This window comes from Pongo pygmaeus, chromosome 4 (genome assembly GCF_028885625.2).
Source record: "Pongo pygmaeus isolate AG05252 chromosome 4, NHGRI_mPonPyg2-v2.0_pri, whole genome shotgun sequence".
NCBI lineage: Eukaryota > Metazoa > Chordata > Mammalia > Primates > Hominidae > Pongo > Pongo pygmaeus.
In genome coordinates this window covers 145,654,905-145,667,472 of record NC_072377.2, presented here as the reverse complement: position 1 = coordinate 145,667,472, position 12,568 = coordinate 145,654,905, and the positions used below count along the sequence as shown (strand labels likewise).

Below are 12,568 nucleotides of genomic sequence, written 5' to 3'. Positions count from 1 at the left end.
AATGGTTGTTACAGCAAAAGTAATGTCTGTATCGATATTCATCTTCGTTATAAAGGTGCAAGTTCAGTACACAAAACTCTGCTCCAGGCAAATTCATTTATTAACAAGTATTTACCTGTAGGGACATTCATGTAGCTTCCTGGGATAATACAGTAAATGAAACATACAAATTCTTGCTCTTGGGGAATTTACGTTCTATTACAAAAATGCTAATTTGTTCTATTGTACTGGAAGAAATCATGAACTTTCAAAATCTAGTTTCATTCTCAAATTGTAATGTGCCTGTAACTCCTGAAAGAAAATAAAAATATTGTTTCTTGTTAGTCTCTGGTCTACATAACCATTGGGAATTTTTTGGTTTTTTTGAGACATGGTCTCACTCTTGCCCAGGCTGGAGTGCAGTGGCCTCAATCTTGGCCCACTGCAACCTCTACCTCCCAGGTTCAAGCGATTCTCCTGACTCAGCCTCCTGAGAAGCTGGGACTACAGGTGCGTGCTACCACACCAGGCTAATTTTTGTAGTTTTAGTAGACATGACATTTCACCATATTGGCCAGGATGGTCTTGAACTCCTGGCCTCAAGTGATCTGCCTGCCTTGGCCTCCCAAAATGCTGGGATTACAGGCATGAGCTACCATACCTGGCCACCATTTAGGACTTTTTTTCCTTCATAAATTTACTATGTGCAATGCCCAGTGAAATTTAGAGAAAATGGTGGTTTGTCTTATTAAAAATCAATTTAGGCTAGGTGTGGTGGCTCATGCCTGTAATCCCAACACTTTGGGAGGCTGAGGTGGGTGGATCACTGGAGGCCAAGAGTTTGAGACCAGCCTGGCCAATATGGTGAAATCTCGTTTCTACTAAAAATACAAAAATTAATCGGATGTGGTGGTGCACACCTGTAGTCCCAGCTACTCGGGAGGCTGAGGCAGAAGAATCACTTGAACCTGGGAGGCGGATGTTGCAGTGAGCTGAGATTGTGCCACTGCATTTCAGCCCGGATGACAGAGCAAGACTCTGTCTCAAAAAAAAAAAAAATCAATATAAGCTCAGAATCTAGGCAATGTCTTTTCTACAGATGTAAAGAAGACAACAAAGTTGACAAAGTCAAAAATACACTGTCTAGGGAAGGGTATTGACCTATCTGCATTGGACAGTATACCACCCCAGTGTACATTCTCTAGGATTAGGGAGATGGGGATATTGAAAAGCACTACTGCTCCAACTAAAGCCAAGTGACTGGAGTGAGAACAATGGAAGAAGGAATCTCACCAAGGAAGAATGCTGTTCTAAGGAGAATAGGGTATATATCTGAGAACACAAAACAGTAAATATTCCCCACACTCATTTAATCAGTTGGTAATCATCCATGACAGTCAGTTCACTTATCTGGACATGAAACACAGTCAAATGTAATTTAGTTCAGCCCAGTACCACTTCAATTAAGGATAAAAGTAAAATAGTTGGCCGGGTGTGGTGGCTCACGCCTGTAATCCCAGCGCTTTGGGAGGCTGAGGCGGGTGGATCATAAGGTCAGGAATTAAAGACCAGCCTGGTCAAGATGGTGAAACCCTATCTCTACTAAAAATACAAAAATTAGCTGGGTTTGGTGGCATGAGCCTGTAATCCTAGCTACTAAGGAGGCTGAGGCAGGAGAATCACTTGAACCCTGGAGGCGGAGGTTGCAGTGAGTCAAGATCGCACCATTACATTCCAACCTGGGCAACAAGAGCAAAACTCCATCTCAAAATAAAATAAAATAGTCACTGAATTGTCATTTTAATATACATTGCTTGCCTTTGATAGAAAGTTGAAAGAGGGACTTTTAAATGAAATATCACAAATACAGCTGATACAAATAAGACTAAATATGGGCTAAACTGTGAAGGTAAATGGTTTAATGGTTAATACAAGCAAATGATGCTTACACAACACTAGAAGGGAAAATCTGATGTTACCGAATAACCTGCCACTAATACCTTACTTAGATCTTGGTAGATATCAAATATCTTGAGAAAGTGAGAGGAAGAGTTTGGCAAATATAATTTGAAAGCTTTCAACTTTCAAATTGTGAGACAAAGAAAAAAAGATAAAATGTGCTGTTAAGCATTTTATTTTCTGTAACGGTGTGTAGGGTGAGTAGAAGAGTCAAAGCTGTTTTCTGTTTTGAAGGAAAGCAACAGTGATTTGACTAAGAAGTGATATTTCATACTTTCACTCATTGGTAAGAATATTTTATTGTAGAGAGGATATCAGCATTTTGCTGTAGATACAATAGTTTTCAAAAAAAATCAATACTAGAATGTTAGTAACATTCAGCGAATATTTATTAAGCATTTATAATTGGCACGACTTTTTTTTTTTAAAAAGACCATCATGTTCTTACATGAGGCTCACAAACTAATGTGTTGACACTTCAGTAAAGTCTATAGTCACAAAAATTTTGGATTGACTATTACGGGATACTAAAATATGCATAAGTATGAATGGCTACTTTAGTGTTTAGCCATCATTAGTTCTTATTTTTAGTGTTACACACTGTAGGAGTTACTGCCAAATGAGATATTGGAGGATTAAATAATATCAAATACTCACATTTTAAACAGTCCTACATGGCAATAGTGAAACAACTCTTACCAATAGCTAGAAATACAATTTTACTTAAGGATTTACAATACTTTTGGGGGGGGGAGGAGAAGAAAAGATAATTTAATTCCAAAAGTTTAAAATTATGTAAATAAAAATTTACTTTTTGTTCATATTGTCAAGTACCCTCAAGTGAAGTAATAAACTACTAAGCATGAACAGGAAATACTGAGATACCAGTATCTTACTTTATATAAAATTTCAACCTAAAGAATAGAGGTAAAATAAACAAGAAACAGACCATGTAACTTTAAGTTAAAAGAGATCTCCAAACATAAGTAAGATTTAGTAAAATAATCCCACACTTAACTGAAAGGGAAGCTATTCCGAGAGGTGGGGGTTTCTTCTATTTCTCTCTCAGTGCCCTGAGGAGGGAAGTTGGGCATAATCGGCTTCAGGAACTTGAACTCATTTGTTTCTGAGCCTCCTATCAGACACACCTTGTGCTGGTAGCTCTGGGATAGGGTCCCGGTGCCGCTCACATCCACCAGATGTCCTGGAAAGGGGCCCTCGTGCACGGAGCAGCAACCGAGGCCGCCCTGCTCCTCCTGCACAGCCGCACCGCCACGAACAGGAGCACCGAAAAGAGGAAGAGCGACGACACCGAGGCCAACGCCACCACCAGGTAGACGGTGAGCGAGTCGGCCTGGGCCTGGGCTGGGGCCGCCTCAGGGAGAGGCAGGTAGGGCTGGGAGAAGCCGTACACCAGGAGCACGTGCAGCGTGGCGGTCGCCGAGCGCGGAGGCTCGCCATTGTCCTTGACCAGCACCACCAGCCTGTGCTTGGCCGCATCGCGCTCGCTCAGCAGCCTGGCGGTGCGCACCTCGCCGTTGTGCGCCCACACGCCGAACAGCCCGGGCTCCGTGGCCTTGAGCAGCTGGTACGACAGCCAGGCGTTCTGGCCCGAGTCGCCGTCCACCGCCACCACCTTGGTCACCAGGTAGCCCGGCTCGGCCGCCCGGGGCACCAGTTCGGTGCAGGGCGCGGAGCCGTTCTGCAGCGGGTACAGCACGAAGGGCGAGTTGTCGTTGGCGTCCAGCACCAGCACGCGCACCAGCGCCTCGCTGCTCAGCGCCGGGGAGCCGCGGTCTGTGGCGCCCACGCGGAACTCGAACGCCTGCAGGGCCTCGTAGTCCAGCGACCTGAGGGCGAACAGGTGGCCGTTGTCTGCCTTGATGGAGACCAGGGAGGCGAGGGGCAGGTGCGGGTCCTGGGGCGGCAGCAACGAGTAGGTGACCTGGGCGTTGGTGCCTGAGTCTCCGTCTGTGGCGCTGACGCTGCCGATGTGCAGGACGGGGCTGTTGTTCTCGCGGACGAACAGGGTGTAGGAGGTTTGGGTGAAGGCGGGGGCGTTGTCATTGACGTCGGAGACCTGCACGGTTATGCTCTGCTGGGTTTTCAGCCTGGGTGTTCCCAAATCAGTGACGGTGATAGTGATGTTGTACTTGGCTCTGCTCTCTCTGTCCAGCGCGCCTTCTGTGACCAGGGTGTAGAAATTCTCCACGGAAGGTCTTAGTAGAAAGGGGAGATTGTTCTCTATTGAACAAATAACCTGTTGGTTATGTCCGGAGTCTGCATCTGAAACACTGAAAACTGCCACTATGATCTCTGGCAAGTTTTCTGGGATGGGGCTGATGAAGGCCTCCACCATCTGTAGCCTCAACATCCACGTCATAAGACTGTATTTCCTCAAAATCTAAAGTCTTTCTCAGCCGAATTTCTCCTGTGATTGCGTTTATTTCGAAGGGTTGGTTGACGTCATCGACTTGAAACAGGGCGTAAGATACCTTCCCAAACGATCCTGCATCTAAATCTCTGGCTGAGACGGTAATAACCGGAGAGCCGAGGTGGTTGTTCTCAGGGACTTGCGCCTCATAGAGCTCCTGAGCAAACTCGGGGATGTTGTCATTGATGTCCAGAACCTGGATCTGAATCTCGGAGCTCCCTGACCGAGGCGGAGACCCGCCATCCAGCGCGGTGAGCGTTAGCCTGAGTTGGGGCTGCTCCTCGCGGTCCAACGATTTGTCCAGCATCAGCTCCGGGAACTTCCTGCCTTCGCTGCGATTGCGGGTGAGAACGTGGAAGTGAGGGTTGGAGCTGATTGTGTATCTCTGAAGGCCGTTGCTGCCGGTGTCTAAATCTTGTGCCATTTTCAAAGGAAATATCTTTCCTGGCGTAGTAATTTCTGATATTTTCAGGAGCATTTCTCTGGCAGGGAATTCCGGGGCGTGGTCATTTATATCTCTGACTCACAAGGAAGCCTGAAAAAACTGCAAGGGGTTTTCCAGTACAACTTGGAAAGGTAGCACACACGGCCCAGTGGAGCCACACAGCTCCTCCAGGTCCAGTTTTTCATTTAGCAGTAAGTCATGGGTCTGTGGATCAAACTGCAAATGTTGTCTGTTCCCTTTGAAAACAACCCGAGCGCCCCGCAAAGCCAGCTCCCCAACCCTCAGTCCGAGGTCCTTTGTCAAGTTGGCCACAAATGTGCCACTTTCTGTCTCCTCCAATACGGAATACGGAATCGATTCAGAACCCACCTCTCCCCAAAGCATCAATAAAATTAAGAACGCCACTTGCCTTTTCTTGTTCTGTACTTTAGTTTGCCTCATGTCTATTATGTCTGAATACGGAAGAAAAATCCTTTTCAGCTCCCAATCACCACATCTACCGTCGACCCTGTGAGATGTCTTTGCAGAGATTTTTAAATTAGTTCTTACAACTTGTCTGGCGACGACTGCCTTCCCGGACACATCTATCTCAGCTATAGCTGTAAATGTGGTCTGTATTTTCACTTGGCTTCTGGGTGAAACGGAGTCCACCGAGTCTGCAGAGCTTTCGTTCACTCTCTTAGCTTGTACCGCCACCACGCCTTCAAACTAATAACTTCACGAGATGTTTTCAGGTCAATAGCATTTCAGAAACCTGAGCATTATAAAGACTTTTAAGTCGAGTCAGTGTTTCTCAAACTGAGTGCGCGGACCGCATGCATAAATAATTGCTTGCGAGCGTTGGTTTTTTTGTGTGTATGTTTTTGTTTTTAAGCCAACTCCTGGGTTCACTCTCCTCAAGAACTTGAATCAAATTCCCTGGTGGTGCTAATTAAGGAGAAAGATTGAAGTGCAGATTCTACACTTCAATCTTTCTCCTTTGATTCTTCAGCAGTGCAATTTATCTCTGATGAGCCATTTAATCTATGAGTCCAAGAGGTACACTATTTAATTGTCCCAACAAACAATGCAAAACAACGAAGTTTGTTAGCAACAATAATGGTGAAATAAACAATAAATTATCTAAATTTTATGACTTATAAATGGCATGAACAAAAAACCTACTTTGTTATATAGTTACGCCTGCACAGTAAAAAGAACAATTAGGCTATTAGGAGGAAAACAGAGGCCAAGAAGTACATATGATCCATGTATCTAAGTAAATTAAAGTATTTGAAAGAGGGACTAGAAGCAATCAAGTAGTTGTCATAAGCATTTTAGGATTCTACTCCATTTTTGCATGGATAGAATTAGACATTGTTGTAAGAGGCTTGTGCATTTTATTCTAACTTTTTTGATCAAATTCCCCTCTTACATTATTTAATCAAGGTCCAAATATATTACCCTGTTGTACAAACATGATGCAATGCAGAAAACAAACATTCAAGAATCACCTTCACCATCTTCTCACAGCAAAAAGAACACCAAGTCCTATAAATACAGGCCAAATTAAGGTACTGTAAAAAAAGGTGAATTACATTTGAGTGAATGCCATGGAATTCAATGATGGAATATTATGGCTATATCCATTCCCATCTCACTAGTTTCTACTCAGATACATTGGAACATGTATCTCTAAACAAACTGAAAATGTGTGAATTAGATTAGTGCACATAGAAGAGAGAAAATATGCCAAACAATTCAATTTATTTCAGATTGATTTCATATTTATTGAGAGGTGAAATCAATTGAGTTCAAACAGAGTTCACTTCAGGTAAGAGCCAAGGTGATAGAAGATTAAAAATCAAGATATTTTCAAATACATAAACTCTAGGCAAAACAAATAAGGCTAAATAAAATCTAAACTCTGAATAGCTGAGATGATCTTGTAGTTCAAAATCACCTCTATGTAGCCAGAAAAACAAAAGATTATGAATATGACCAGCCTCCAGGGTTCACTTGATAGATGCTACTGAGAACACACTCTTCCTTGAGAATGTGAGTAACGAAATGAACTTATGAAATAAAACCATCAATAATAAACATCTTGGACTGGTGTCATTTCTTTGCTGAAATAGGGCCATTATTTCCTGCTCAATCTTAAATGCTGCCTTCTTTCAGTGAGCATTCTGAGTTCTGATTCCAGCTTAACGGTATCCACAAAGTCTTTTATTCACTCTGTTTCTCTGAAGCACCACCAGGCATCCTCGAATGCAGGTTGTTGAATTATTTTTTTACTTCAGAGCAAATTTGTCAGCAGTACGGTATTTGTCAAACTCCATTTAGATCCTCGAAATGTCTTTGATAACATTGGTAGTTATATAGAAAGAGGATAATAGCTCAAAGTACCCCAAAAAGATATCAGTTGGGTCTATCAAGAAACTGCCTTTTTATAGAAAATTGATTACATTAGATTGTTTCAGGAGAATGTTTCTCTGTGTTGCCCTCTTTTGCTTTGATTTGATTGGCTAGAGTAGAGTTGAATTAAGTTTGCATTCATAAACGTGTTCTCACAAGGACTCTTTAACTTAAAATTTTTATTATGGAAAAATTCTAACATATACAAAGTAAACAGAATAAGCCTCTGTACACAATCAGTTTCACAACATTCTGTTGTCTTGTTTTGTCTATACCTTTCTCTCCATTCTCTGCTTCCCGCTTAATGATTACTTTTGTATAGTTCTTTTCTTAAGGCAATGTTTACAGAAATTGAAATGCACCAATCTTAACTGTACCATTTTAACAAATGGATTCATGTGTGTAACTCACATGTTTTTCAAGATACGGAACATTTTCATCATTCACTGGAAATCATCTTAATCATATTTTGAAGCTCAGTTTTATTAACTGGGGAGCAAAATCTTGATCTCATCTGGACACACGATGGAAAAGTAGACAATGTGAAAAAGCACCATGCCCCATATTCTTTATGCTCATGTACGCTAAAGTGAAGTGATAGACTAATTTAGCTGGACTGTTACCAGCAAGCTGAAATAGTATTTTAACTGATTGAACGTTGTAAGGTATGTTAAAATTAATTTTATTTAGTTAGCCTGTAATGACAGGTTGAACAGCCCTTGTCTGAAGTGCTTGAGACCAGAAGTGTTTCAGATTTCAGATTTTTTAGATATTAGAATATTTCCATGTACATACTGGGATATCTTGGGAATGAAAACCAAGTCTAAACATGAAATTCATTTAAGTTTCATATACATCTTATAGAAATAGCCTGAAGGTAATTTTGCATAATATTTTTAAAAAATTTTGTGCATGAAACAAAGTTTGCGTTATGTACTTATGTGCGGAATTTTTTACTTGTGGCATCAGGTTGGCTCAAAAAGTTTCGGGTTTTGGAGCAGTTCCTATTTTTGGATTTTTGGATTAGGGATGCCCAACCTGTACCTGTACTGCATAGCTGATCAAGCTGATTTCCATTTTATGTATCAGTTAATCCCATTATAATTTTAAAAAATTATTCAAGTTTATCAAAAGAGAAAGGAAAAGACCTTCGAGGACAAATTGAATCTCTTAAAAGTCTTCTTTATTTATATGGAAAGAAAAACACAGTAATACAGGGAAAAGTTAGAGATGATATATAAGCAATCACTTAAAGAAACTCAATTAACAGGAGATACGTTGCAAGGAAGTTGAAAATATAAAGGATTTGATACTAAGTCACATTTGAAATCTGAAATGATTGGGTAAGACTTTTTGTCAGTATTGCTAGAGGTTTGTCATTTTTTTAAATGTTTTTCGAAGAACCAGTTCTTTGTTTCTTTATTTCTTTCTCCATTTGCTTTGAATTTTCTTGATTTCTTCTATTATCTTTGTTATTTCCTTCTTTCTGAATGCTTTGGGTTTATTTTCCTCATCTTTTTCTAGATTCTCGAGGTAGAAGCTTGAAACTGATAAACTGGTGGGTGACAAATCTGAGAATTTTCCTCTTTTCTAATGTACATATTTAGTGCTATAAAATTTTCCACCCTGCACTGTGTTAGCTACGTCTCACAAAATTTGATGTGTTGTATTTTCATTTTCAATTCAGGTCAGTGTATTTTAAAATTTCCCTTGAGATCTTCTTTTTGATTCATAGATTATTTAGAAGTATGTTGCTACATATCAGAGTATTTGAAGGTTTTCCTCTTATCTTTGCATTATTCATTTTTAGTTTAATTTCATTGTGCATAGAGAACCCACTCTGTATGATTTCACTATTAATTTGGTTGAGGCTGGGTTTATGGCTGAGGTTGTGGTTATCTTATATAGGTTCTGTGAACATTTGAAAATAATGTGTATTCTGGTATTGTTTATTCTGGTGTATTCTGGTATTGGAGCATTCTGGTGTATTCTGGTATTGGAGTGTTTTATAAATATGAATCAGATGCTGTTAGTTGATGGTGTTATTGAGTTCTTCTGTATCTCTGCTGATTTTCCTTGTTGGTCTATCAATTGTTGAAGGTCATTGAAGTCTCAAACTGTAATTGTGGATTTCTCTATTTCTCCTTCTGTCAGTTTTTACTTCATACAGTTTGCAGTTTTGTATACATACATTTGGGATTGCTACGTTTTCTTCTTTTATCATTATATAATATCCCACTATGTCTCTGATATGTCCCATGGAGTCTCTGATGATTTTCTTTGCTCTCATGTCTACTTTATATGACATTATGTCTACTCCTGCTTTATTAATTAATTTATCTATTTAGTTATTTATTTATTCTTTTTATTTATTTATTTATTTATTTATTTATTTATTTTTGAGGCAGAGTTTTGCTCTTGTCTCCTAGGCTTGTGTACAATGGTATGATCTCGGCTCACAGCAACCTCCACCTCCCAGGTTTGAGCAATTCTCCTGCCTCAGCCTCCGGAGTAGCTGGGATTACAGGCGCCCACCACCACAGCAGCTAATTTGGTATTTTTAGTAGAGATGGGGTTTCACCATGTTGGCCAGGCTGGTCTCGAACTCCTGACCTTAGGTGATCCTCCTGCCTCAGCCTCCCAAAGTGCTGGGATTACAGGCATGAGCCACTGCACCCAGCTCCTGCTTTATTTTTTCATTAATAATTGTATATATTTTTGACTTTTTACTTTCAAACTGCATATATCATTATATTTGAAATTAAGTTTGAGACATATAGTTGGGTCATGATTTTTTAAACCCATTCTCCCAATGTTTTTGTTTTAATTGATGTGCTCAATTTACATTTAACGTAATTATTGATTAGTAGAGATTAACTCTGCCATTTTTTTGTTTTCTGTTTGTTTTCTCTGTTTTTTTTTGTTTGTTTCTCTGTCTTCATTTTTCTAACTTCCTGTGGGTTATTGGAACATTTTTTAGAATTCTGTTTTGATTTAGCTGTAGTGGGTTTTTTTTTTTGTGTATCACTTTTTATAGCTTTTTACTGATTACTCTAGGTATTACACTATATATACACAACTTATCAGTTTACTGATTGATATCACTAACTGATATTTTTACCAGTTCAAATGAAGCATAGAAAATATACCTCTCTTTGTGTCCTTTTACCCTCCTTCATTTATAATATGTTTTAAATATTTCCTGTACATACACTTAGGACCACATTTAGAAAGTGTTATAATTTTGGATTCAACCACCAAACATAATTTAGGAACCTCAAGAGAAAAAGAAAAGTCTATTGCATTTACTCATATTTTTGTTTCCTGTGTTGTTTCTTCCTTCTTGATGTTCCAAGATTACTTTTTAAATTGTTTCCTTTCTGTTTGGAGAACTTGCATTAGCAAATATCTTAAGGTAGGTATACTGGCAACAAATTCTTTTCCTGAAGGATAGTTTCACTGGATATAGGATTTTGGGATGACAGTTGTTTTCTTTCAGCCCTTGAAAAATATTGTGCGACCTCCTTCTAGCTTCCATGGTTTCTAATGAGGAATCTACTCTCATTCAAACTGTTACTGCCCTGTAGGTAAGGTGTCATTTCTCCTTCACTGTTTTAAAGATATTTTGTCCTTAGTTTGCAGAAATTTCACTATGATGCCTCTTGGTGTGGATTCCTTTGGGTTTATCCTGTTTGGGATTTGTTTGGCTTCTTGAATCTCTGGTTTATGCCTTTTGCCAATTTGCTTAGTTTCCAGCCATTATTTCTTTGAGTACTTTTTTAGCTCCACCCTCCTTCTGGCCTCCTTCTGGGACCGCAGTGACACAAAGGTTAGATCTTCTGGCATGGCCCCACAGGTTCCTGAGCCTCTGTTAATTTTTTATGGTCTATTTTCTCTTTCCTCTTCAGAATGGGTAATTTCTATTGTTCCATCTTCTGGTTCATTGATTCTTTGTTCCCTCCATTCTGCTGTGGAGCCCATATCTTGAGTTTTTATTTCAATTATTACATCTGGGTTTTTTTTTTTTTTTTTTTTTGAGACAGAGTCTTGCTCTGTCACCCAGGCTAGAGTGCAGCGGGGCAATCTTGGCTCACTGCAACCTCCCCGCCTCCTGGGTTCAAGTGATTCTCCTGCCTCAGCCTCCCAAGTAGTTGGGATAACAGGCATGCACCACCATGCCTGGCTAATTTTGTACTTTTAGTAGAGATGGGGTTTCACCATGTTGGCCAGGCTGGTCTCGAATTCCTGGTGGGACCAACACGGGGGGATCAGGCGATCTACCCGTCTTGGCCTCTCAAAGTGCTGGGATTACAGGCATGAATCACTGCACCTGGCCCCATTATTATATCTTTAATTTCTAAAATTTCCATAGGCATTTCTTTATATCTTTCATTTCTTTGCTGAGACTATGTTTTTCATTTGTTTCAAATATGTTCATAATTGCTCATTGAAACATTTTGATGAGCTCTGTTTATAAATATTTGTCAGATAATTCTAACATCTGTCATCTTGGTGTCAGCATCTCTTTGTTGTCTTTTTCATTCACTTTAATATTTTCCTGATTCTTGGTATGACCCAGATAGTCCCTTCCTGGATGTGCCTGTACCCAAAAGGAACCCTTGCCCAAATGTATGAGGCAATATATTCAAGAATGCTTATAGCAGCATTGTTTATAGTAATAAAACTCTTAGAACAACCAAAAGGTAAATCATTAGTAAAATGAATTTAAGGTTCATAGTATTCTATTTATATGATGGAATACTATAGAACAGTTAAGTGAATGAACTGAAATAACATGGATAAATTCAATACCATAATGATTAAAAAGAGCAAGCTCACTGAGGATAGTATATAAATTCATTTATATAAATTGCAAAGACAGATAAAACTAAATGGTAAATCATTTAGGAATTCATGCTTTTCTATTGCAACTATAAAGAAGAACAAACAATTAAGTAAAAATTCAGAAAACTGGTTCTTTTTCATAGGGTTGAAAGATGTTATGATGGAGGCATAACATCTTGGCATCGTTCTAATTCTTAAGCTGGGTAATGGGTAGATGAGTGACCATGTTATTATTGTTTATTATTATTATTGTACATATACGTTGTATACACTCTTTTGAATTTTGATAGATTTTAAAATAGAAAAAAGTAAAAACAAACAAACAGCAATTTCTGAGCTGGGCATGGTAGCATCTGCCTGCTACTCAAGAGGCCAAGGCAAGAGGATCACTTGAGCTGAGAAGTTCAAAACCAGCCTGGGTAACATAGCAAGACCTTGTCGCTAAAAAAAAAAAAAATCCTTAATAAAAATGAAGCAGTTTCTCTGGGGTCAGGCTGCCTGGATTCAAA

At 39.5% G+C, this 12,568-nt stretch overlaps 1 protein-coding gene across 1 annotated transcript; it reads right to left on the bottom strand.

Moving 5' to 3' along the window:
• Window positions 1-2,951: 2,951 nt before the first annotated feature.
• Window positions 2,952-5,593, bottom strand: PCDHB6 (protocadherin beta 6). Its single transcript, XM_054489298.2, is given in 3 exon segments — window positions 2,952-3,172; window positions 3,175-4,289; window positions 4,291-5,593. Coding segments are annotated over 3 exon segments (2,304 nt in total). The 5' UTR covers window positions 5,259-5,593.
• Between the last annotated feature and the right edge of the window lie 6,975 nt (window positions 5,594-12,568).